Source organism: Gymnogyps californianus, chromosome 1 (genome assembly GCF_018139145.2).
Source record: "Gymnogyps californianus isolate 813 chromosome 1, ASM1813914v2, whole genome shotgun sequence".
NCBI classification, from domain to species: Eukaryota; Metazoa; Chordata; class Aves; order Accipitriformes; family Cathartidae; genus Gymnogyps; species Gymnogyps californianus.
Genome location: NC_059471.1, coordinates 178,880,967 through 178,907,074, shown reverse-complemented (window position 1 = coordinate 178,907,074; position 26,108 = coordinate 178,880,967). Strand labels below are relative to the sequence as shown.

General features: G+C 42.3%; 1 protein-coding gene across 1 annotated transcript in view; it reads right to left on the bottom strand.

The window, feature by feature from the left end:
* Positions 1-3,714: 3,714 nt before the first annotated feature.
* The window catches only part of PTPRB (protein tyrosine phosphatase receptor type B), a 61,800-nt gene continuing 39,406 nt past the window's right edge, over positions 3,715-26,108 (bottom strand). The window contains exons 15-34 of the mRNA XM_050895244.1: positions 25,767-26,036; positions 24,869-25,132; positions 23,751-24,014; positions 23,084-23,365; positions 21,596-21,874; positions 19,515-19,664; positions 18,008-18,251; positions 16,751-16,857; positions 16,132-16,231; positions 14,333-14,416; positions 14,199-14,216; positions 14,012-14,093; positions 13,461-13,551; positions 12,178-12,254; positions 11,234-11,368; positions 10,017-10,139; positions 9,638-9,801; positions 8,252-8,387; positions 4,959-5,079; positions 3,715-3,897 (exon numbers count right to left, since the gene is read on the bottom strand). Coding sequence (XP_050751201.1) covers positions 3,875-3,897; positions 4,959-5,079; positions 8,252-8,387; positions 9,638-9,801; positions 10,017-10,139; positions 11,234-11,368; positions 12,178-12,254; positions 13,461-13,551; positions 14,012-14,093; positions 14,199-14,216; positions 14,333-14,416; positions 16,132-16,231; positions 16,751-16,857; positions 18,008-18,251; positions 19,515-19,664; positions 21,596-21,874; positions 23,084-23,365; positions 23,751-24,014; positions 24,869-25,132; positions 25,767-26,036 — 3,014 coding nt within the window. The 3' untranslated portion in view covers positions 3,715-3,874. The remainder of the gene's footprint in view (positions 3,898-4,958; positions 5,080-8,251; positions 8,388-9,637; positions 9,802-10,016; positions 10,140-11,233; positions 11,369-12,177; positions 12,255-13,460; positions 13,552-14,011; positions 14,094-14,198; positions 14,217-14,332; positions 14,417-16,131; positions 16,232-16,750; positions 16,858-18,007; positions 18,252-19,514; positions 19,665-21,595; positions 21,875-23,083; positions 23,366-23,750; positions 24,015-24,868; positions 25,133-25,766; positions 26,037-26,108) is intronic.

Genomic DNA, 26,108 nt, shown 5'->3' with positions numbered 1-26,108 from the left:
AGACGTGTTTCTCCGATCTGTGGCCCCGGGAGGAGATGCTAATATAGCGATTAGATGGTTATTGTTCTCATCCCGCTAGCCCACACATTAACTCCCAGGCTGAGGAGCACGGCTAAATGCTAATGTACTCCTATCTGTCTAGTATTTAACTTTTTGCTTTCAAAGTCAAAGCGTAAATAACCTTATACAATACATAATATAAACTTAAAGCTCACACATTTTCTTTTCTCTGTTCTACAACTGAAAGGAAATTCATAGTATATCATGGCATAAAATAATATTTCTGGCAATTTTAGGCACGTATATAAGCTGTATAAATAACTATAGCAGCAGAGAAAAATGTATAAAGTTGCACTTTTATGACATCTTCACAGTATGCCTATTTCTCTCACCCACTATTGTGTTCCATTAGTAACAAAAAATATCATTTACCAACTCCAGCTATGCAAAATCTTTCTTTTTTTTTTCTACAATCGGTAGTGGATCTTGTAATTGTATTGCACAGATTAAAAAAAACATTTATTACAATTTTTTCATTATTAAATAACTTTCAATACAAAAATTTGAATTAACCTAAAAGCCCAACCCTGCAAGTGCTTCAGAAGTGGAATGGTATTCTTCAGGCAAGCATTCCAGTTGACTTTCATGAAAGTACTCAGGTAGCTTTGTGGACAATGCAGAGATTCACAGGACTGGGCTCCAAGTGTGCAAATCTTAGCTTATGGATCAGCGACAACACTAGCCTTGCTTTGTAACATTATTATTGGGAAACATCAAGAAGGGAATTCTGAACATCATTCGTGGACATTCAAAAGAGAAACATCCTCTTCAGCGGAGGATGTCTTCTTCCTTAAGAACTGTCTTTGTTCAGTACACAGGCTCTTGCAAGTCCATTCTTGTTACATTAACAATTTCCCATCAGTCCCATTATTCAGCTTAGAGGCACAGTAAATATAATTAATTATAGTGATAAGTAGGTGTCTTATATTAACAAAATGCTACATAGATACTTTTTACTTATTCTCAGTGGATATACACTGGTTTCATATGAGCAGAATTGGCTAGAAAGCAGAACCAGAGCAATAATGTGTGTGTACAGTCTCACGTGTGACCTAGCTAGGCAGAGATGTAAAGCTGCTCAAGAGCATTGTGCCAGAGCGTTTAAGGTCATCTGTCTCGTTATTAAGTGATGAGGAGGAAGAAGCTTATGAACTGTGTCCATTATTAGCTGAGAGAAAAGATGAAAATAGCTGTCTGCTATGACATCACCATTTTGGGTGCACATTAGTGAACTCACTCTGTAGGTGTGGAGGAGGGAGCTGAGAAACAATGTTAAAATAAAGAGCAGAACGATGTGTGTCTTTCTGAAAATGACGAACAACATGCATACATAGTATACAATCAGACTTTTGCCCTCAGATCATATATTATTGAGCGAGTTCCATTTCCCTCAGCATAAAAAATGACACAGTGATATACAGTGTAAGATAATTTATAGGGTACATTTGGTACGCCTTCACAGTGTAATTGTACTGCTGGTAACTAACATGGTGATCTTCGTTCCTCAGCTACCGCTGCAAAAAGAAAGGACTAAATGCAGTGCACGTAACACAACATCAATTTTCGTGATGCCCTAAGTTCAGCTGTTATTAGCGGGGTCAATGATCGATCTAAAGCTGCCATGCTTGTTTGTCCTTGCTTGCTAACCTAGAGTCTATCTATCTAGCAAAGGAAACAGAGAAAGAAGGGGCCTGCAGAAAATTTGCACATTTCTCTGTGGTTTTGCTTAGATTTCCCTCTGTGAAAATGGCTTCCACTATAATGCTAGCTCCCTTCTTCTTCAGAGCCCACTAAGAGTGGTGAATCTTGAGGTTTGTGTGTGGCCAAAGAGGATGTACAAGAGGAATGAGCAGTATTTTCATACAGAGACACCTAAAAGGTTAACCAAGCTTACATGTTCTGAGCATCTGTGAAAGCTGATATGAAGCGTGGCTTCTGAGGCACATGAGGATATTTGGTCAAGAAAGGATGAGACTCCAGATGGAGTAGGAAGAGTGACTATCAGGCTGTTTCCTTCTCTCTAGGAAAACCAGAGTGACATGGATGTGCATAGTCCTGCCGGTTCTGCTTTAGAACGATTTACGAAAACTATGTCAGAGCTGCCTAGCAGATTTCTTCAGCCATCGTCAGGCAGGTGTTCCTACCGCAAGGAGAGTGCAGCTCCAAAAAGTCATGGTGAAATCACAGCAGTCTTGGCCCAGGGCGACAGCAGTTCCTCAGTTAGGCACTTACGTGTATTGGCTGGTTCTCAGGAGGCCTTCAGAAATACTTATTTCTCTCCAAAATAAAAGTGGAATTTAGGCACTTGTCTTCAGCAGTAGGCTAAGTTTTCTCTACGTAAAGTATGGGTAGATATATGAAAGGAGAACTATCATGCCCTTCCTTCTTTTTGTGATGGAGAAGAACTGTGTACTGCCTCTTCTCTATTTGTTTGAAGAGTTTTTCATAAACACAAAGAATAGCTGAACAGAGTGTTCAGTCCCTTGAATGAGAAGCCTCTTTGCAGAGGAGAGAGGATGTGCCTAATCCGCTTGCCTGGGCAGGATACCTGGTGAATGCTCTTCAATTGTACTTCTTGCTAATCACTAAATGCTTTGAGTCACCTAATGATTAGCACAGCCCTGCCAGCCTACATCCCCTGATTTACTGCTGAGTCTTTTTCTATTCCAGCTGCCCTTGTGGTGGTGACATCAGGCAACATCTCAGTGGAGGAGTCTTTCTATGCTGCCATGCTGCGGTCATGCTTTCCCTTTGTGAAAGCAAGTGGCATTCGAAGGAGACCAACACTTGGGCCTAGGAAGCTATGCTCGAAGCAGCTTCAGGCTGAAGCCAGCTGCATTAACTGTGGGATATATACCTTTATATTACTTTATTGCAATATGTTTACAATCTCTCTACTTTTTTAGCTGTCATGGTACAGCACTGTTTTTAATGCGCTATGGAAGTTGCCAGACTTCACATCCTTACAGGTCTGTTAACATGAATGTCTGAGGCGTTTCCTTGAACACCTTTCTTACTATAATTATATGCACGTGAAAATGCACAGACACAGGCTGTGGTCTGATTCTGCTGTCTTAAACCAGTGTAAAGAAATCGGAATGTGACCTGTCTCCCCTCAAAGCATGTGGGGGGGGAAAGGTCTGCTAGACTTCACGGCAGCGTATGTTGTTTGATATTTTTCTACTATGTCACATTAGACTGAAACAGTTGCTTCTAGTGAGGTGGACCCTGTTTTGCTCGGCTGTTAATGAGTTCTGTAAAAGGTATGCCATTGTGTTATGGGTTATACCCATTTTTGTCAGATCAAAAGCAGTAAGTTTGAAGTGTAGAGTAGCATCGTAATTCCTATACAGGACTACTGTTCCCTTGCTTAATAGTAGCTTATTTCATCTCAGAAACACTGAACTAGTTAAAAAAAATGAGGTTCTCCTTATAGGATTTTTCCTGTGTGTTACATGCCAATACTGCCCTAAACGCAGCAGTCCTGTTAGCCATACAATTTAATATAGTTTATGTAGAACAGTTCATAAAAACTGTGATAAGAAAAAAATAGTATTATCTGAAGCTTAATATTAATATAAACAATATAGAAAAAATACATATTTACATAATGTCAAAATACAATTATATACATTAATATCTATTACACTTAAATTATATATCTTTAAAAAAAATCACCAGACTAATAAATTATACACAGTCTCAACAGAAAGGTCTGGCACCTTTCTAGTGCATGAAATACATACAGAAAAAAACCCCAAACAAAACCCCTAGTTAACAAACGTGGTCACAAAAGCAGATGTCTGTAACATTCTTAGTGCCTTGAATAAACAGCATCTGAAAGCAAGGAAAACTGAGATTAGAAAAAAAAAAACAACCCAGGTGGCTTCACGTTCAACTCTGCCAGCTGACTACAGTGCTCTGAAAGGTGGTTGCGTGGCAGCAGCGCTGGCTGGTAACTCTTGTGACAGCTGAAGAGCAGATCCCACCTCTGCTTTTGCTAGCACTCCCAACTTGTGGAACCCTGGTTATTTGAGTCCTTGGCCTCCTCCAACCTGCTCTACCTGTTGATGACAGCTCTGATTTCTACGGGCTAGATCAAGAAAATTATTTTGATCTCTCATCATATAATCTCAATTCCTAATGTCCAAATTTGAGGAGCTACCGAGATCCTGCTGTCTGACTCTGAAAACTACTACAGCCCTTAGGAATCAGCTCTACCAGGACACGCAGGCCACCTCTGCTTACAACTTCTCCAATCTGGTCCTCTGGCCATGAGAAGAGGAGGTGAAGGGCAGTGCTAGTGTCAGGTTTGCTACTCTTGCAATTCTTATTGCCAAGGGACTGGATACAGGCCAGGAAAAAGAGCCTACAAGGATGGAGAGTTGGGGGAGAAAGACAGAGCACAGCCTTGGACACCTACATCATCCAGTCAAGGCAGATGGGAAGTCTCCTAAGGCCACCTATATGGTCAAGAGCAAATGAGGGTGATTCAGGACAGAAATCGAACTCCATGAATGACAGAAGAGCCCAGTGAGCCCAGCCAGTTTCCTCAGTGTGCTTAAAAGTGGATGGTGTAAACACGGGTGAGGTAAAGGAGGAAGCCAATATCATCATAGGGAAGGGGTTCAGTTCCCCCAACAGCATAGGAATCATGAACTGTGAGACAGGGAGAGCATGAAGGTAAGGTAGGAGCAGGAAGAGATGTTATAATGACTACTAATGGAGGAAATAAAGATGCAATTGCAAGAGTGACAAGAGCAGAGGAGTGCACAAATGAAGGTCCAGGAAGAGAACAAATATTGATGGCAAGGGATAGCACAATTTTCCCCCTCAATTACATTGTCAATGAGCTATGACATTTGAAACATTTTACAATTTAATAAACTTGCACTCACCTCTGTGATACTCTGGATTCACATTTTCATATATTGGAAACAAGGGATTTTCTTGTTCACTGCGAAGTTTTCTGGCTCTTAACACATCTCTCACACATTGATGTAGATACACATATTGACACTGCCAAAGAATTTTTTTTAAGTCACTCTGGGAAATTTTGTAATTTCATTTTCTGTATTGTGAAAAATCATTACAGGCTAACTCCCTCACACAAAATCAAGGGTGGTGTTAAAAATGAAAAGATACTTCTAGAATGAATCTCCTTTTCAGACTAGTAATATAGTAAACTTTTGTGATCACCTGTTTTTAGAAATGCTACCAGTAAAACATAAATGAACATAATATGATTTGACAGATCATGTTGTGAGTGAAAGCTCTATCAACTGTAAGGCATAATTTGACATGACGCTGTGTTGGATAGCTACTTCTGAATGCTTTGGTATAAAGTACATGTAACAGAATTAATATGTACAGGGAAGCACACAGAAGAGACAAACTATTTCCTGACTTTTTTGTTCTGAAAAGAAATATTTTCCACAGAATTTTATCATAATATATAAATATTTCATAGAACTTTGATGAACCCAAATTTTCTGGCAAAAGCAGTATTTTTTTGATCCCGTATAAGTTACAAGATTACTTCTGACTATGTGGCGAATGACAGACTGTCGTTTCTAAAGAGTGCCTTTCACAGAAGGGAGCTAAGATGACATTCACAACCGAATTAGGGAGGGTCAGCATGTTATTGACTATTTATCAAACTACCTTGATAGAATAGATTATTAAATCCCCGTGCTTTGCTACTCTTTGTGGTTTATGACATGGGTCATTACTGTTTTTTGATTAGTGTAGCATGGTACCCCCAAATTAGGCTGAGCATCTTTATATATCAAGGTGTACCTCTTTAATATTACTTTATCTCAAAGACATAATTTCTGCAATAAGCATATGCATTTTCTCCTCCATCTTCTTTACTCGTTTTTCACAAGAAATTCAGCTATTGCTATGTGCATTTTTCTCAGTGCTCTCACTCTGAGAAAGTAAGGATACCTGCTGTTATGCACATACGGCTGCTGCCTCTGTGGAGCAAAATCCTGCACCCCACCCACCAATTCGGTGGAAAGCTGGCCAAGGCATTGAGACTTCCTTTGGCAGAGACCATTTGGGACTGAAAAGATGGACAGCTTCTCTGCCCGTGTTACAGCTGCTGTGCTGAGCCCACTGCCTTTTGAACTGATGGACACAATTTTCTGTTACTCCTCTACATGTCTCCAGCTGCAGACTCTTGTCTTAAACAGCTTTCAGCCAAGTGTGAAGCAGGGCCAGTGTTTTGTTGCTGCTGTTTTACTGTGACTGCATAATGTCAAGCAGGACGATGCTGTGACATTTGGCTGAAGCACCTCATTGCAAACAGTCCTATCTGCTGGCCTGTGCTCCCCAGTGGGATTTGGCTTCCACCACATCAACAGATGGGCACCTAGCTTTTATCTCAACCCCCAAACAGACTGTGGAAGCCAAGACATAAACGGTAACAGCAGGAACTAGGGTCTTCACACACATCAAATGGAGTTTCTGGAGCAGATCTTTTCTTCCCCCTCTCCCTATGTCCTTTACTTTTTCTTAAAAGATGTGTAAGAATTAATTCATAATTCACTGCTAATTGCAAACTTTGAATCATCATAAAACTCCAGGATAAATTTACTTCATTTTCTTGCAGAAGGATGAGAGATTGTATTGCTTGTGCTCCAAGCTACCTTGATGCAAGGCACTTCCAAATCAGAAACCATATACAGATGCAAGTGACAGTTCAGATTAATAAGACTTGCTGAGAATACAGCAGCTCAGTGGCTGTGCACTGACACAGCTACACGGTCAATCTACAAGCATGTTACAGCTCAAGTGGGGTGAGTTTGTGTGATCTGCAAAAGCTTTCTGTCAACCTGTCTCTGGGATGCTGATTGTGAATTCTTCCAGGGGCGGGACTGGTTACAACAGGGATCTGGGTAAGACTTGCGCCACTGCTGGTTTGGGGCAGAAGTACATGTAGTGCTGGTAGTGGGAAGGTGGGGTGCTCCTCACTATTGCTGTAGATATTTTGCTTGGGTCTGGCTGCCTTTTGACTTAGATGTCATGTCAAGCTCATGACAAAGGTGGGCTTTGTATCATACAACTTTAGTTGTCTACAAGCCTCGTGTCAAATTTAGGCTCTTGAGGTAGTTGCCTCTTTTTTCCAGCTACAGAAAAAGAGCCACCCTCCTGACATGCCTGTCTGCCTTTGCTGACTATGGCTGACGGGAATGTAGAAGGTAAGATGGATCTGGCTCTGAGGATGCCCAGACCAGGCTGAGAATCTGTCTCCCCTCCAACAGGAGGTCTTCTGTGATTGAGATAGTTCCAGGAAATCTCTCTTTTGCATTCCCAGTTGAGCCTCTCTTTATACCCATGTGTGACTTTTACATCTATCAGGAAGCACTGTCACTGATACTTTCATTTCCAAATTGCAACAAAGAGCTCCATTAGTATCAATCTACAGGCAGACCCGTCAAACTTGTTCTGATTTCTCTATTAACAGTTCACAGGGAAAATGTAAAGACTGCCTCCACAAGTCACCTTTATTAAATCAGCTCCTAAGTGTTTAGCTGCTATTAGTGTAACGTGATTTTCTTGCAGTTTTAAAAGCACAGAATGAAATCCCAAACACGTACTTTTTCTGCACTTTGAGAATAAATGTACTTGCTTTGGCATAGTATGTTAGGAGAATGCTGATCAACTTTCCAATATCATTAATGAAAATGACAGAGCAGCTCAATAAAAAATGAACTGCAAAGCCACAAGGTCACAGTGCTTAGAGTTTTAAAATTATGTACATCTAATTTTCTCTGCCCTCCATTTCTTTTCCTTATTATGTCGACCTATCTGTCTGGTTCAGGCTTGTCTTCCAAACCCATACCTGAAGGACCTATCTCTGCTCAAAGCTCATTTACTGGACACTGCACTAACACAACAATGTGCTGTTAAGTGTCTGCTGCATAACACTGCTGGGGTGATTGTGGGCCAGTGCCAACAAGAGAAATCTATAGGAAGCATAGCTACCACTTGTTATGGTTTGGACCCACTGTATGAGAGCCTATGGAAACAATCCTGAACTAGAAATTCTCACAGAGCTAAAATATATCTAACTAGTATTTCACAGTGGAGTAACTGTGAAGTGCTTTGAGAGCCTTTAAGATGAGAGACTGATGATTACATACTGTAGCTGGTGTTGCTGTATTGTAGGCTATCCAAAACTTACCTCTGTCTGAACCATGTGAACCCGGTGAAGCCTTAGATCATGTACTGCTGCATAAATGTCTACAGTGTCCTTTGAATCCAGCTGCTGCAGAATTCTGTCCAGTGCAATGAATGTGCCAGTCCTGCCAACACCAGCACTGGAAAAGAAAACAACCCAAAAGATTTAAAAGGAGATGGATCAAAGCATTCACTATCTTCGTGTGATACTTTTGTAAAGTTCAGATCTCCAAGGTCAGAAGCTCATTGTTCAAATGGCATCTCTGGGACTTCAAACACTTTCGAGTGGCATTTGTTTAGGAAGGAGGAAAGGATAGCGATGGTAGAGGTATGTATCTCTGCTACTGCCCGTACTGCTTTCTGCTTTGGATTAACTCAGTCATTGAGACACTCTGAGAGACTGCACCTGACTAACTTTTAAACCTCTTCTCTCTAGGGATGAACCAGTAGGCTTGATTCTAAAAGATCAGTTGGCTTCTGCCTTGTGGAAGGGCAGAGTAAGGCAAAGTATTCCAGAGTCCCCAGTACCTGAAATGCTGGGAGGTGGGGTTTGGAGACAGGCAGCTGGGAAGAGGAAAGTGGACCTGCCAGTGATACAGTAGACATCTGACATGTTGCAGCACATGATGTACAGGCAGACACAGGTGGGGTCATGTAAAATACATGCCTCAGCCCATATAATGGGGTGGAGGGGTCAGATACTACATTCAGGTAGTACCAGTGAGCATATGGCTTTATCAGAAGATATGCACAGCACCACACTGCACTCTCTCTCTCACTCTGTAACCCTATATTCTGCTGCAGCTGGCCAGTGGATCATGGATCAGGCAGTCCAGTTTTGCCTTTTTTGTACACGTGTGTAGAGGTGGATCACGGAGCAGAGGAAAAACTGCAGCCCTATGGCTGCCAGAGATGGCACAACAGCAGAAGAGCATCAGAAGGCAGTGAGGAGTCTTAGAATGGGGGAAAGGATGGATCTGCCAGCTAGCCTCAACATCCATACGTAGTCAGATTCACCCCTGGCTATATCTTACCTTTTCAGAACACCCCTTTGTGATTCAGATGTTGGGCCACAGCAGCAGCACACAGGCAATTTAGGAATGCAAAAGCTTATGAGCAGTGGCAGCTGCTGACACCTTTAGTGCTCTCTAGTGGTCCCACAGAGACACAATGGTTCCCTGAGAATCATTTTCGGGGCATCTCCAGGGTGAGGTTGTGAGCCAGTGCATGTGCCTTGGGAATGCTGCTCTGATGTATCTGGAGACTTAAGCCCATCAGCTCTCTCTCAGGTTCTGTGGCTGTCCATGGCCTAACAGGGATGAACATTTGGGATCTTCCCAAGGGTACGCACAAAGGCTCTGTGCTGCTGGCCTTTTGCTGCTGCACATACCTGCAGTGCACAATAGCTGGTCCTGTGTCTGGGGTCCTGTTGATATAATCCCTTACAGTTCTGACAAACTGGATCAAGGACTGGGTGGTCTCCGGCACACCATGATCTGGCCAGACAGTGTAGTGGAAGTGACGAATAAGCCTCGTCGAGTCAAGCTGCTCTTCCTGTTGGGATACAAAGTGTGGGTCATCAGAACAGACAAGAGAGGAGGGGACACACACAACATGCACCGTCAGAGCAAATGCTACAGCTGCCACCAGAGATGAGCTGGGCCTGATGCAACTGTGCTACAGCAGAATAAATCTTCCTAATTTAGCCTTGCAGGTGTTTTTAAGCCAATTAATTTAAAAAAAAAAAAAAAAGAAGAACGCAAACATACACTGCAGATTTTAAACTCTCGTATCGTCCATTCTGGGAGCACCGATTCAGACAGCATCTCAACGATCAGGTCTCCATAGTACAAGGAATCCTGGTCAAGGGGCCAGTAGTGATCACACTTCACCTGCAGGGACACAGAAAAAGATAGATTTAGTGTCAGTAACAGCTGTAAAAAATGCCTCCATCCAGCACTGGCAGAAGCAGACTTCAGACCTCCTGTGCCTGAGGATGAAGGAAGAAAGGCAGCAGCTGAATTCAGAGAGACATGCCACCCCCTGCCATGTCAGCTCGACAAACAGGGCCTGGGATGGGAACGGGCTAGGATGGGGCTGGGAAGTGGAAGTTCTCATCAGAGATGTTTGTGATGGGGAATGGGAAGCACTTCACTGATGCCCTCTTCTGGATGCCACAACATTTTCTGTGCCGACTCTTCTCAGAGCTCTGCTTGGATGAGAGCTAGGCCCCCAGTGCCCACTTGCCCACCTCTTGCTGAGACATGACAGTGGGGTCCCACTCAGAGCCAGTGACGTGCAGGAGACAGGTGGCTGCCTGTCCTGCATCTGCTTTCACCATCTCCTCAAGAAAAAATGGCAAACTGAAAGGAAATATCCCCATATGTGCTACGAGATGATCAATGCTTCGTTTGTTTAATCTTTTTACAGATTTAGTCCCCGTCTTACAAAAGGTGCAGGATACGGTCATACGTGGGGAGGTGGATTGCCGAGACAGCTAAATAACCCCTACACTTGCACTCAGTAAGACTGTTAAGTGCGTGAGCGGTCTCTTCGCTTGCTACATCAGGGCTTATGCATCAGAGAGAATTCCATGTATTTAATGATCAACATTTGCTCTCTAGAGCTTATATTTAAGTACTAGTTGATCAGAGTTGATGTGATAAACAGGCATTTTTTGCTGGTGGCTGTCCTGCATGCTTAAGGGGATTGTATTAGTACTAGTGAGCGAAGTCCTGGATTAGAGACCAGAAGCACTGAGCTCTGTTCCTAACTCTAGCCTTGACATGCTGCATGATCTTGGGACGGTCACTACATCCTCACTTCACAGCTTTAATCTGTCTCCAGTCGTTAGATTACACCTCTTATCTCTTACTGTATATCTCCTTGACTGGGGCCTTTGGCATTAGTGTGATGCAAATAATAAGCATAAACTTTTAATAGATGTTAAAACAGTCATCAATAATAAAGAAGAGTCACTGCTTACCCGGCCCTTCTCAACACACTGGGTTACCATGACAATATTGTGAACATTTTGCTCCCATGCCATCTTCCAGAACTCGTCTTTGGTGCCAGGCAAAGGGCCCTGAGTTGCTATGTATTCCCTGCGGAAATTATTGCCCTGCAAGTAAAGAGAACTCCATTAGTTTCCATAAAGGCAGAAAAAAAGATCTAGCAACTGAACAAGCCACAGGGTTGCAGCCAGGGCTCTGCAGCAACAATGCCCTTGCTGGGACAATAGTTTTGAGAGCTAAATTGTTGCCTTGGACCTGAAAGCAGAAGGCTGGTTGGAGCAGAGAGAAGGAAGAGACTGCGGCAGTGTATCTAAATACTGTTCCTTTTGTGGCAGCCAAAGCTTTTCATTGTTCTATTGTGTTCAGCACAGTCTCAAGCAATTTTGGAACTACTAGGGGTTTTTGTTTTATTTACTGTTTTTAATAAATTAGCTGAGTTTCGGCTTGAAATCTGGATTGCTAAAGCCACTGCTATTATCAATCACAACTCCGGCAAAGGGCATTATTTTAATCTCAGCCAGTTTCACCACCCTGCAAGGTGCCAACACTGTCAGGATGAGCTACAGCTCCACAATGAGGATGCCACCTGCAGTGATAGCTATAGTTGTTGTGGACACTGTATAAAATCAGTGACCTTTAAAAATGTGTCCTTGGCCAATTAGACCTGCTATCTTACATAACTATAGCAATCTAAGAAAGTGTCCGTAAGTGCTGGGTAAATCACTCACAGTTAACTTAATGGCAGTCAGACACAGCCTTTCAGCACACCCACAAAATGAGTTCTCAGACTTTTAGCTCAAGTGAATAAAAGAAGGGGGAGGGGAGCCTTAAGCATCCAGCTTTATATTCAGTTTTAGATGAAGGACAAATTACCACTGGAGGGAGGACTGTAAAATACCATCCTTGAGTCACTTACTGGTATGTAGCTTGCATTAATGTAGTCTGAGCAAGGGTCATCGTCCACATTGGAAAGCTTCACTCTTGATGTATCATCTAGGAAGAAATTGATTACAAGAGGCTTATGGCTAGGTCTTGATTTCCAGTCCCTCTCCCATTTACAGAAATGCATTTGCAAAAGGACTGGCAGCATTATTACAAGGATTTCATATGGAGGGCTAATTTAGGGGGATAACTGTTTATATTTGTACTGCCTCTTTCATCCATGAGTGCTGTGGAGTGTTCCAAAGACTAAGAGATGGATGCGGTAGAAGGAAGCAGTGAATATTCCAAAATTCCTCTACTGAGTTGCATAGGATTTATTAAGGCAACAAAAGAGCCACAACAGCATCCTCCTTTGATCCTGACAGCAGTGTGCTGTACTGGAGAGCAGTGCCCAGTGCTGCCCTTGAAAGAGCAGTAGTGCTTCAGTGGTCTGCACAGCTTCCGAGCTAACATGTGTGAGCAGGCCAACCATCTTCCCTAGGCAGAGAACCCTCTGTAGAGAGGTATTGAGTGCCTAAGCCACCAGGTCACTGATTCATGAGATAATGCCATGTTGGATGTCAGTCAGGTGTTGTTTCTTGCACATCGCGGGCATGCTCCCCAGCCCGGCATGACAGGCAGAACATAGGAGATGCTGTGAGGCTGTGCTCCAAGCACATACCACATCCAGCAGCAGGGCAGCATGTGGAGCAGCAAGTCATGTGGTGTTCCTCCTCAATGCACAGCATGTGTTACCTCCAAAACTGCCAGATAGGAGATTAAAGGGGGAAACTCTCAATGACAGGTCTTGCCTCAGGAGAACAGGGCTAACCTCACATGGGTGTCTTACCATGCAGAACCACACTAGCTCTACATTGTGTAGTAGGTTTGCTGTGTCCTCTAAGAAGAAAGATTTGGCAAAGCTGTCAAATAGCACTGAATAGATGATACCCATATGTAAACAACCCTACTGTTATTTCTACTATCCTTGTTATCAGCAGTGACTGAATGCCCCTAATAGCTGGAGCTTTTTCTCTCTAGACTGAATGCTAGTCATTACACCTCTAGTGCGAAATGAAATTACTGGTCTATGTGAAGCCATTCAGGGCCATACATCATCTGCTTCCAAGCACCAGAACCTGAGCTGGCAGAGGTATTTCATCTCTGACAGGAAGGAGGGAAGGGATTGGCTGCACTCTCTTTTCCACTAGGCTTGCTGAAAAAAGTGAAAAATAGCTGATGTGATGTAATATTACACAACCAAACCTAAAAACTCACAGGGCAATATATTATTGTATCGATTTTTCCCTCTGTTCTCTGGCAGAAGTGCTATGTCACATGTCTGGTTTCGACCCACATCTTTCAAGTCCTGCAAAAAAAAGTAGGAATAAAATGTGAGGTGAAAATAATTAAAGGACGTGACAACAGAGGGGGGCACAGTGCTTATCAGCTCTCAAAGGTCATGGACAGAGAATGGGTGGTTTTTTAAAAAAACGAACTGAAATTAAATCGCTAATCACACTGGTTTAAAGCAAGCACATGGCTGGCAGGTGCTTTCCATGCTTTATCACACAGATGTGCCACACAAATGAATGTTCCTGACCTCAGCCAGATAGGTATCAGGCAGAGGCTGCCAACCAGAAGATGCTATGCCAAGTGAAGAGCTGGTTTCTGCACCAAGACAAGTGGAGTTCAGGTGAGGCTGTCAAACTTATTTGGATTTGTGTGAATAAGACAAACAAATGCAGGCCTTTCTAATGCATTAACCCATTGATTCAGCCAGCCCACCCCTTCATAAAACAAGTCCTTTGCCTAGGTTAGGATCCCACCTCATACTCCTTGGACAGGAGGTAGTTGGAGTCTGCTTGAAGTTTGGTGAAGTGTGCTTCAAAATGACTGACTTTGATCGGACTAAAATATTCAACAGGAGGAAGAAAATCACAGGATGAATCACAGTCATAATTTATCCAGTTGGTTATCAAGAAGCTTTTTTAGGTATTAATTTTTTCTTTTTACCTGGAAGTTTTCCGGTTCCTAGAAATGATTTCAAAAGAAAAAGAAACACTTCATCAGTGAGTGACTACATGGGACTGTTCATCCATGATGCCATGTTAAAATACTGCTCTTAGAAACAAAACTTTTGATGTTACCCTTTTTGCCCCAAGTTCAGATGGACTGACAGTGGCCTGTCCCTGCGAATGCTCAGCCTTGCTGTTGGTCTCTCGTGGCCATTGCTGGAACAAAAAGGAAGATATTCTGTTTTACCGTTATGTTCTGATATTGGTAAGAGCTGCCAATAACATAACTTACAATGGAAAAAAGTTGGTAAGTTGGAAAAAAGGAATTTAAGAAAGTCTGTTTTGATTTGTGGCTCTGATCATGTGACATTGCTCTTAGCTGTGGCACAGAGTTTTCTTGTATTTTAGTTTGGTAATAGTGATGTGGAGTGTATGCATGTGCACAGGCAATAAGACTTCTTTCTTGCCCTGAAACACTCTCAGCCCAGCCTATCATTAAGAAGGGTGTCCTAGGCTAAGACGGGCCCTAAATCAGTTGATTCTCTACATGCAGAGAGGAACGTGTAGGTAAATTTTCAGCTTCCAGCACATCCACTCTGCAGACCAGGCCTCTAGGACATGCCCAGGTTCATAGCAGGAGTAAGTGGCAGCACCACAGCAGACTTCAGGAAACCTGCAGAAGTGGTACTGACTCCATACGGTTACTGTTGCCTTTCATTCTTTCACTGCCATCTCCTCCTTCAACATACCTCCCTTAGAGAACACTTTCTCTTTATGTATGATGAGGGAAAACCATACTGGTGTACTTGCAGCCTGCTGACTATGTAACTTACAACAAGAAACCACACTCTATCTGAAGTTTATCTACACTAAAAAAATGCAGTGAGATGTGCAAGGTGGAAAACACATCAATCTGCACTTTATTCATGTTCTATATGTCACTATGTACTGAGATAGGAGTGCACAAGTCTATACATGCGAAACCAAACTTTATTTACTATTGCTAACGATTTATGCCTCTTTTTTTTGGATGACATATAGAGGAATACACTGAATTTGTTCATAGAGCCTAAGAACAGCATTGCTAAAGGGTAAATCCATTCTGGCTAAAAGCTACGATTAGTCAGAAAACAGGTTTTTTTCAAAGTGAAATTCTGGCATCTGAAAAGCAAATTCAAAACAAAATAGACCTAATCTTGTATCAGTAAAAGAACTGAATTTCAGATTTTCGGAGTTTCCCATGTAATGGAAATGTTGATTTTTTTTTATTTCAGAAACCACGAGGAATTTCACATCAATAATGTCATATCTCTTTCAGTCGTGCAAAATAGTTTAAATGGATAAAGTTTTTTTCAAAGTTGTGATAGAGTATTTCACTTTTTAAAAACATATTTAAAATTCACTATTTAAGATTCATCTATAATGTGAAATATACAACTATGATAAAAAAAAAGAGAAGTAAAGTTTGAACTAATCTTTTGGACACTGAGGTAATGCCACACCTTAAGATTTTTTAACTGAAATGATAAAGTCTAAATGAACAGTTTCAAGAGCTTCCCATCTACAACACAGATGAAATTAATTTGAAACATTTTATTTTTGACAAAAGACATTCAGTTTGAATGATAAACCAGTTTTTCAGAAATATTCAGACTCCTACTGAAAACTAAAAGTTACAAGGATCCTCTATGAGATAATTCTGACTAATATCAGTAGATATTTGAATCAAGAATATATAGATCTCTTACTATGTATGTCATTAGTTCTATACTTAGTATGTACAGATGTTGGGGGACATAGATTTTATCTGTTGAATAAATGTTCAGTGCGTTCCTCCAATTTTACAGTTACGCTTTAAATATTGTATTGCTTAAATGACTATAATTTGACCTGACTTCAATAACAGAGACTGATAAAGGGACTCAACTTACCTAACTTTTTGTCTGCAGACAAATAAAGCAGTAACAGCAACTAACATCACAATCAGAAACAAGCCAGCACTCACACCTTCAATAACTCCAAACAGAGGCTCTAGAAACAAAACAGTGTATTTATATATCTTGAGGAAAAGATATGAAGAACAAAAAATCAATAACTTTCAGGGGATATGTTATTATCAGCTAAAGAAAATGGTTAAATACAAGGAAATGTAAGGCATTTAAACACTTAGCTAAAACCTGGTCTTGATTTTCTGTCCTTATTTTTTCCAAGTATTACACAAAATCTTTTACTCCCAACCACAGTAAAAGAAAGCACAGCCCCATTATATGGGAGTTTGGTTCTCTTGCACTTTGAAGCTTTCTTGGTGATAGCTTCACTGAGCATTCACCCTTTCCTCTACTGTCAGCAGCTCCATCAAGCAGTCCTCTGAATTTTCAAACTAAGGCTGGATAAGCCATGGCTCCAGCCTCATTTCAGAGCAGCCTTCAGGACATGCACAACAATCTGTTTTTGTTCTACTCCTTGCAAATAGTTCCAGATACCAGAGTGTTCTGAGGCACAATATATAATCACATGCTACAGTCATTGAAAAACAAGCCTGAAACTAACCTGCCTCTGTAGTGATTGGTAAAGAGAAGAAGGTGTCTGCAAAGAGTGGTTTAGGGAGTTCCTTTGGGTCTTCACTGAAGAGCTGGGTAAAAGCCCGTATGCTGATCCTAAAAAACCAGTACCATTATAGTTAGAGCTCAGCAGATGTTCAAAACCAACAGCAGAAAAGTAAGAACTCATTTGCCCCTTAGAGATAACTAAAACCTTTCCACTGACCACAGACAGTTCTTAATGCAGGCATCTGAGTTAAATGCTATAGCTGGGAGAGCCCAGCTAGTACAGGTGGAGGGCTCCGAGGTACCCTGGCAGAGGTAACAGATGGGGCTCTGGCTGCTGGCACACACAGCCTGACTGTGCCTGAAGGCAGGACTAGCAGAAGCTGCAGTGGGGAGAGGACTCAGAAATGCTTCTCAGGGGACACGTTTTCCCTTCATGTGGCTGGGCGGGGCTGTGCTAATGGAGAAATGTTACAGTCCTCTTGGTTCTCCTGGTAACGTGGGTATTTCCCAGACTGAATTTTTGGGAAATGTGCCCGAATGAGAGCAGACTGTGGTAGAGTAGCACTCTCTTGACGATGATGAAGAAGCTGAGAGGCATGATGTGCACTGCCTGGCACATGCCTTCTGTCCAAGTGGCTGTCCAGTGAGCAGCTTGCAGAGCTCTTGGGAGAGCATTTGCCTGTGGGAGGGGCGTGACTGAGCTGCACTGGAGCTCACGTTTGGTCTCACAGCCTGCATAACTGCTGAGCCTGGTCTTGGCAGTCGCCCTCTTCTACACCCATCAGCTAATCTGGGCCTAGCTCTGGAGCCTGGGATGGTGTCACAGGTTGGAATAACCTCCAGGTTTTTCTAGCTTGTTCCAAAGCACTGGTGTGGGGTAGTGGTGCCAAACAGACTGAGTGAAGCATCCTTGCCTTCTCCTGTTAAGTACTCTTCTGACTTAGATGGTGGTCTTAAGTCTTTCCAAAGAAACGTTTAGCAGCTATAGGAGAGCTCCCCATCAAGTTGAGGGAAATAAATAAACCTATTCACTTCACAGAGTTTTGTGCATAATTAATCATACCATTCCCATGCTAGTGAAGGACTGGTTCATATCTATGGAACAGGGGCATGGATAAAGCTTTTATAAATTCACAGTGAAACACAAAGAACATCATACAACCCAGTTATTCATCTACAGAAGCTCAAGTGTATCAGGCATCCAGACAGCACCATGCCTAATAATGTGACAGAGCACAACTACCAACATAAATCTAACCTATAAGCAGTACGAGGCTTTAGAGGTCCATCGCAGAATTTTTGCTGATCTGGATCACACCTTCCTCCCAGATTTTCCATTTCTCCTCCAAGCTTAATGTCAAAGCTTTTATAGTCACTGTCAGGGTTTTCAGCACATCTACTGGCAAAATAATTTGTCTGGTAGGTGCGTATAGAGTTGTTGTGTTTGTACTCCAGGTAGGAAGGTAATGGGTGCTGCTCATCAGGCTTTGGTCCTTCACTACCTACATCATGTGCAGAGAAAGACAGAAGGTTTACACATCACAGCCATTAATGTGATGCAGTTTATAGGCTGAAGCTGTTGACAGACATATTCTTATCCAACTTTCTAGCATTTCTTGGAGGCTGCACAGCCTACCTTGTGAATACAAAGCCACAGTGGTTAGGGTACCTTGTTTCTAGTACCAACCTTGCTATTACTTTTCTGGGGAACTTCAGACAGATTTCCTCACAAGACCTCAGCGTAACTTTTCCAGATACAATGCTACAAGGCGTGCACAGGTGGAATTCAATGCTATGACATTTTTTCCTGTGCTGTTGGTGGGAATCTCTGTGATCCAGATTCGTGGATCCTACCACCAGCTACTTCAAAAAGCAAGTAAAAAAAATCCACATACTGACAAGTCTACCATATAGAGAGAAAAGCTGCAATAGGAAATGACAGGAGTCCCCTGAATGGAAACTCACAATAATGTGTAAAAGACTCAGGCAGGCAAAGCCATGGCAATGAGTAGTCCCCTTCTCAAAGAGCTTTATAGTCTGCACAAACAGGACAGAGTAGACAGTGGAAATATTATCTCTGCTTTTTTTCCTAAGGGCTGATGGACAGAGAGATTAAGAAACTTTCTCAAGGGTCATAAAATATGCCCTGGCATGCCTGTAAATGAAGCCACTCCTAAAAACAAGGTATGAATTGTTGAGACATACATCTGTTTTGTCACATATAAGTCAACTGCAGAAAGGGAGGTTTACATGCATGCTACAAGGGCAATTTCTGTTACGTTTTACAGTGCTGCATGCAAAGTCATTTTCTTCAGTAAGCAAAGACCACCTGGGAGATGCTACCTTTGTGTTCTCAGCATGGCTTACTGAGGTTCTCCAAAAGAGTTGCCTTAGTGTTCCCACCTAACATTTAAACTACCTTTTGAGATCTGTGCACAGCAACGCAGTTTCTTCTGTGTTCACTGCTGATGGCATCCAACATAAGTCTCCTACTGCGGAAATTTCCTGAACATACATGAGAGCATAATCTAGAGTACAGAAGCTAACTACTGCTTCTGGCTGAGCTCTGCAGTTGCTACTGACTTTCTGAGGAGAAGACTGAGTTCCTAAGTCCCCAGGCTAGGGAGCACGTACAGATCCAAAACCTCTATGAAAACCAGCCACTAGATGAGGAGAAGCTCCTTTGCTGTGTAGTGATAGGGCTGTACCTCCCCATGTAACTCCTATAGGCTACAGAGAGAACGGTATTAACTCATGACACTTACCATCAGCCTCTCTCACAACCACAGTAAAGTACTTCACAGCTCCATTAGTATCACTGAACCAGCTGCAGTTAAAAGTAAAGTTGATGGAGGATTTGGTAATCAGCACCTCTTTTTTGTTCACTCGTATGTCTGGAGGTGGCTGAGGGGGACCTGAGTAATTAAAAAAAAAAAAAGAACAAAAAAAGAGAGAAAGCATTACCTATGTATTTCCTGTGAGCTAGACCTAGTAAGGGAAATGCAATTCGTAATAAAGGTCAGCTGACTGGACGCAAGTCTCTGATTCTATTCTCTTCGCAATCAAGAAAGTGTCTTTACCTCCCACAGGGAAACTGCCAAAGGATGAAACAAGCCAGCAGTGAGTTAACCACAATAACAGTGGCAGCTCCTCAGTAGGAATTCCTGCAGAAGCCCACATGGAAATGCATTAAAGTCTTGCTAAATCTAGGAAATCAGAAATTGTAGCTGCTAAAAATGACACAGGTTTAAGCCAGGTATTTGGAGGCCACTCACTACATGAAGTTACCTATTTTAAGCATCTAAACTTCTGCTTCCTTTTCCAGAGGAACAGCTCTGAGTCAGCCAGACATAGCATTCAACTACAGAGTACCATTTTCCAGACTGACTGCAGAATTTCCATAGGAAATGTTCTTCATATGATAGAAAGCTATACCTCAAACAGTGATACAGCAGAAGTAAACTGGAAAGCAAAGTACGTAGGGAAAAACCTTCAGAGGACCAGTGCAGCAAAAGTGGAGAATTTAAGGATCTACATTGCTGAATCTTTTAAAAATCGGTATTACTGAAACTATATTGCATGTATGGAAAACATACAAAATATGTAAACAGGTGGCTAAACTTCAAAAGGTTTTAGATTGCAAAAAGAACCAATAATTCACACATTTATATGTTGTTTAGCTAAACCTCTTAGATCTACAAAGCCTAGCTGCAATTTTTTGTGCTCCCTTGAGGTAGGGCCTCCAGTGTTAACCAGCATCTGGGAAAGCAGCAGTGTTCAAAATAATAAGAACAAACATGAAACAGCTAACCTTCAAATAGGACTCAGTCTCACTTCTTGTGACATGAGTAGCTAGTTTTTACTACACCTGAATTTGTACCATCCTTTGTGGTAGAGGAAGGAGATAACATGGTTGCATTTAAAAGGCAATCGACGGGGGAAAGGAGAAGGTGGGTTGGTGACTGAACTCTGTAGCTTAGTTCACCAGCTCCCAAATAAAACATAATTTTTATGATCTAGCATTTCACACAAATGTGGCTTTTAATAAGCAGCTATAGAGGCATCCCTGGTTATAGGACTCCTGGCCATTCCGTCATTTTTGTGAAGTTTAGCCCTGGAGTGGTTCAGGCCTCTGCATTGTGCTGTGCCACTGAATCCAGAGGTACTGCAAAAACTGGAGCAGCTCTAGGGTCAGCAATGGCAGGTTGTTGACTGCGGTGATGCCTGGCAGTGCAGAGGCACCAGCAGATGATACCGCTACCCTCCACTCTGCAGCCTATGGGTGGAGAAATTGAAGAAGCTGTTTCAAAGCACATGCTATGGAAATCTGTGATCCTCCCTCAGGTATAACTCCTACAGGTGATTTCGTCAGGTAGCACCTCAGAAGAGTGTATAGAGAGCCCAAAGAGGACCCAGTGCCACAATCCAATGTCCTCACTGATGGATATGTGTGTTGAGGATGGCTACCATCTGTGAGGGGAAACAGCCAGGCACAGGAAGCCAAGTAGCAACCATGAAGACAATTAAAGGTGTGTGATGATGAGGACATGTTTGGTGCTGAACATCAGAGTGACAGGATAATTTTTCATGTTTCTCAGTCTATATTTCGTGAATGAGCCAAATAAGCAGGTCTGGCAATGTAATGAGAGGCAATATAGTTAAAATCCTGCATTGTCTGTCACAACAGGGACCAAAGGACAGGTTCGCTCTATTTTGGCCACCAGATTACGAGTGCCACTCACTGGTAATTGTGGAGTTCAGAACTCCTTTTGCTGTCTAACCAACACAAGCAATTGCTTATTGCTGCCCACTGCCTCCCTTCATGGCAACTCTGAATTCCACTTACGGTCGATCATTGTGATGGTGCTGTCTTCAACTACTTCACTCGTCATGTCTGCAGAATGCACCTTGATGGACACCAGGTATCGCTTGTGGGGAACGAGGGTCATGATATTAAGCAGAGATTTGTCTTTTTCTACCCTTTTAGAAAATTCCACTTCGTGAGTGTCCATTTTTTTGCATTCGACGCTATAGCCATCAAAGTCAGAATCAGGAGGAGTCCAGGAACATGCAATGGCAGTAGAGGTCTGGGGCCGACAATGAAGACTTTGTATCTTGTCTGGTTCTAGAGGAATGTTGAGAAGTTGAAGCTCAGTGGGAAAAGGGACAGGCATCATACACTCTCTGCTCACCCTACGGCCCCTAGATTCTGCATCAACCGTTTGATCAGAGCCGGAGGCTGGGAGCCAGAATTCCCACCGCTCCTGCAAATGTGCGCTGCCTGATTATTAGGCAAGGCTGTCTAACTCATTTTAGCCATCTGAAATCGGATCTAGTGACATCGGCCTCATCAGGTTCATGAAGCTTCAGTAATTAATTGCAAAAACAAGCAAACAAAACTACTTGCTGAAGTCTTAACAAGAACAGCAACACTGCAAAGCAATGGATTTCTAGAACTCTGTTACAACTTATTTGGAGGTTACATGTGGTCAACAGTATCAGTCAATACTGGTACTGTCATCTCATGAGTGATCTGGTTTCCTGGGTAGCATGTGGAGTGTTCATATTACTAAAACATACCACAGAAGTATTCTTTATCCATGTAATATTGGAGCACCGTTTATAACATGCAACATGTAACAAAGATGGGACTTCATTTTCAGATGGCAGACATGTACATTTAAGTGACTGAATACAGGGGAAAGAGGTAGCTATGCTCTCATTTTAATTAATATGCTGAATGAAGTCTAAAGAGCTACTCAGCTTACTAAACATAGATGTCAATTCAGAACTGAATCCCAGCCCAAGTGACATAAGGGTTTGCCAAGGCTTAGTTATTTTTACAATTCCAGGTCACTTTTTCAAATCAGCCTGCTACTGAGGTTGCTAGAGACAGCTAGAGATGATGTGGATCCACAGACACAGACAGAAACGCAGAGCAGTGAAACACTCTGATTCCAGTTTCAAATCTAATACAGCAGGGTTTCATTCATCCTTCCTGTCTGATCGTTCAGAAACATTTTGATTATTTCAATATCCTACTGTCAGAGAATTTTGGATATTCAGCGTTATTTTACCCCTGAAACTGATGATTGATTCAGGCTCTGCAACCAAACAGCCCGACTCTGGATGTGAAGATTGTAAATGTACGTCCATTTTCAATCTTTAAACAGTTGATCTTGCACACTGCAAGGGCTTAGAATCTAGCTGAATTCATTGCCATCATTCATGAATTTATTAATGGAAATTACTGACTGCAAAAGGAATGGCAAGATTTAACAGTTTTGCATCTTCTCCAGCTGAGTGTTAGGGTGCAACGGAAATTGTTACTTACTTGTTCTCACACTTGCAGACTGTGACTGACTGTATGTCTTCCAGCTGTTGCCACTGACAGTTCTGACACTGAACTCATAGAGTCTTCCTGGTCGCAGGCCATAGATGATGCGCACTTTAGATTTGCTGCTGCTGTAGGGATTTAATACTGTGAGGGGATCCTTTGGAAGCCACTGCAACTCAAAATCGTCATAGTCTGTCCAGTCTGGAGGACCCAGCCAAGTGATTGATAAAGAAGTGTTTGCAACATCAGTAAATGACACAGTGTTTGGAGGGCTGGGTGCTACACAGAAAGGGGGGGAAAGGAAAACAAAAGAGATTATTAACAAATTTTTACACAAGACAAATAACATGAAACATGCATTATTTTCTTCATGCATCACGAAGTGGTTTATATTATCCTGTGTACACAGCCAGTTACTGCATCTGTGCTGATGCTGGTGACTTTCACAGACATTACATATTCCCGAGCCTTTGAAAGAAAAACAGTGCTAAACAAAATCACACTCTATTCGTTTAATACCCTTAAGGATATCCTTTATCTTTACACCTTCAGTGACTCTTATAACAAATCCTCCCTCAGAATAAGTCTGTTGCATAATTGTGAACTAATATGAATTCTGACAGATGGGACTAAACAAAAACCCCAAAGCTTTTATGTCTTTTACCTGTTCTTCCTTCAGTGTTTGCCGCATTGGTCAGGTCACCACTGTGAGTCACCACAACCAGAGTGTATTTTCTGCCAGGAACGAGCCCCTGGAAATGCCACTCTTTCAGGTCTTTCCTGTGCCATGTTTCTTTCTGTGTCCCATTTGGGTTGTAAAGATTCAGCTCATAGAAGTCAACATCTCCTGCTGCTGGACCCCAGGTGAACCACAGACTGTCTGTCATGTTTCGGTTGGATGCCTTGAGACCAACAACTGGGGCTGGTACTGAAAAAAATGGGATGAATGTTACTTTATGTACAACATCCTTAGGGTGAGGAGAAGCAGCAAGGTCAAGCAGACCTTACACTTACCCTGTAATGACAGCCATGTAATAAACTAGACAGCCACCACAGCTGGCCAAAAAGCCAGGAAGCATCAGGAAGTACATCTATCTCAATAGCTTCCTTTCTTATTTTGAACTGCCACTGTCCTCAAAAGAGGCTGAAATGTTTATAATAGATAGTTTTGCAAATGTTAAGCAGCTTTTTCCCAGTCAGTGTCTGGAAACATCCAATTCTGAGGTAGCTGAAGAAAGTGCACCACTGTCCAGAGGCAGTCTTTTCAGAGGGGTTACTATATGGTGCCTCAGAGGATAAAGAAAGGTTTCACAGAGTGTCAGGGCTGCTAGAGCTGCTTAGGAAACTCTGCTTTCCACGTGTGGCTGAACAAACATAGAGCTGCAGCCAGAGCTCCCCACGGGAAACAAGTTTTATTTCACCGGTAGATTGTCTACCCCATTAACCCTACTTGCTTTGCCTTTTTGTCTTTTCCACTCCTAGACCAATATTGCTTTTAGGATGGGAGACAGCTGTTTTCCTTTAAGGCTGAAGCAGCATACATTGGGATGTCCTTCTCCTGACCTGAGTACCTGGGAACTATTGTAAAGGCCTTTGCTTCATTTTTCCTCTTGTAACCACATCATTCAGAATATACCTTCTTATTTATCTAATGCTTTTCATGTATAAGAGCCAATTCTGATATTTCTAATAGTTGCTCTAATCTAGCATGAGCATCAGACTCAGACCAGCTCACTGGTGTCCTCCATGAGCACCACAGATGGTTTTCTTAGATGTTCTTGCCTGTTCTTCCGAAGACAGACGACTCGTTAGTGAGGTCTCCGCTGTGGGTAACAATCACCATTCGATACATCCTGCCTTGCCGCAGATTCTGGAACGAACACTGCTGGAGGTGCTGCCCTCCTGAAATCCTGTCATGAAGGGACTTGTCTGGGTTGTATAGGAAGATGTCATATGAATCAAGCTCCCCTTGCGAGGTGGTCCAGCTGAAGGACAGTCGGTCAGTGGTGTTCTCTGTGACCTTCAGATTTGTGACAGCTGCTGGAACTGAAAAGAAGGATAAATGCAAGAGTAAATATCAAAGTGCCTAGCCACTAAGCTGAACCTTTAATAAAGTAACAACTCATGACTGGAATACATTTCAATTAAGCCACAAGTAGCTAAGTAATGTCAACAGCAACTTTCAGAAGCAAGGGGAAAGCATTTATGAGGTGCCACTGAGTCTCTCCAATACAATGTTTGTATTTCCCAGCAGGCCTGGTTCCCCAGCCTGTGCTCACAGAGAACTGTCCATTAGTTTCTAGAAGAAGCTTTAATTAAGTCAGGACTGCAAGACTTGGCTCTAAGTTTAGAAGTGTATATTCACATCAAATCCTGCGCTAAGAGCCTTGAGATTGTGAATTAAAAACTTGATGACAATAAAGCATTCAGGTAGTTCCGTAACAGATAAGACTGAGGGAAGCATTCAGCACTTTGGTTTAATATCCTTATGATGAACCATGGCCATATTATTATGCTAACAAATTTCAGATTCACATACTAAGCACATATCAGGAAAAATGATGCATATCTGGAGTCTGTTCCTACTAGAATCTTTTCAGAACCAAGATATACAGATGATTGACGTATTTACTGATATCTGACTGAGGGAACTATAAATAAAGCAAGATGTTCTAATTACCTGTTCGGCCAACAGTTTCTGCTCGTTTACTGAAGAGCCCGCCACTGACTGTCAAAACTTGTATTTTGTACTTCTTGCCGGGTAATAAATCTTCAAATTTGTGCTGTTTGGCAGTAGCTGGCTCTGATTTGTTGCTCAGGACGATTCCTTGCTCGTTCAAGAGCAGAATGTCATACCTTTCAGCTACACCAGGAGCTTTCTGCCAGGTTACTAACAAGGAATGACTGCTGTAAGCATGATGGGCTAATAATTCCTGGACAGAGGCTGGAACTGGAAGCAACAATTAAAGGCAGGACATTACCAGGTGAAATACGGACCATTCAATACACAACTGTGAACAGA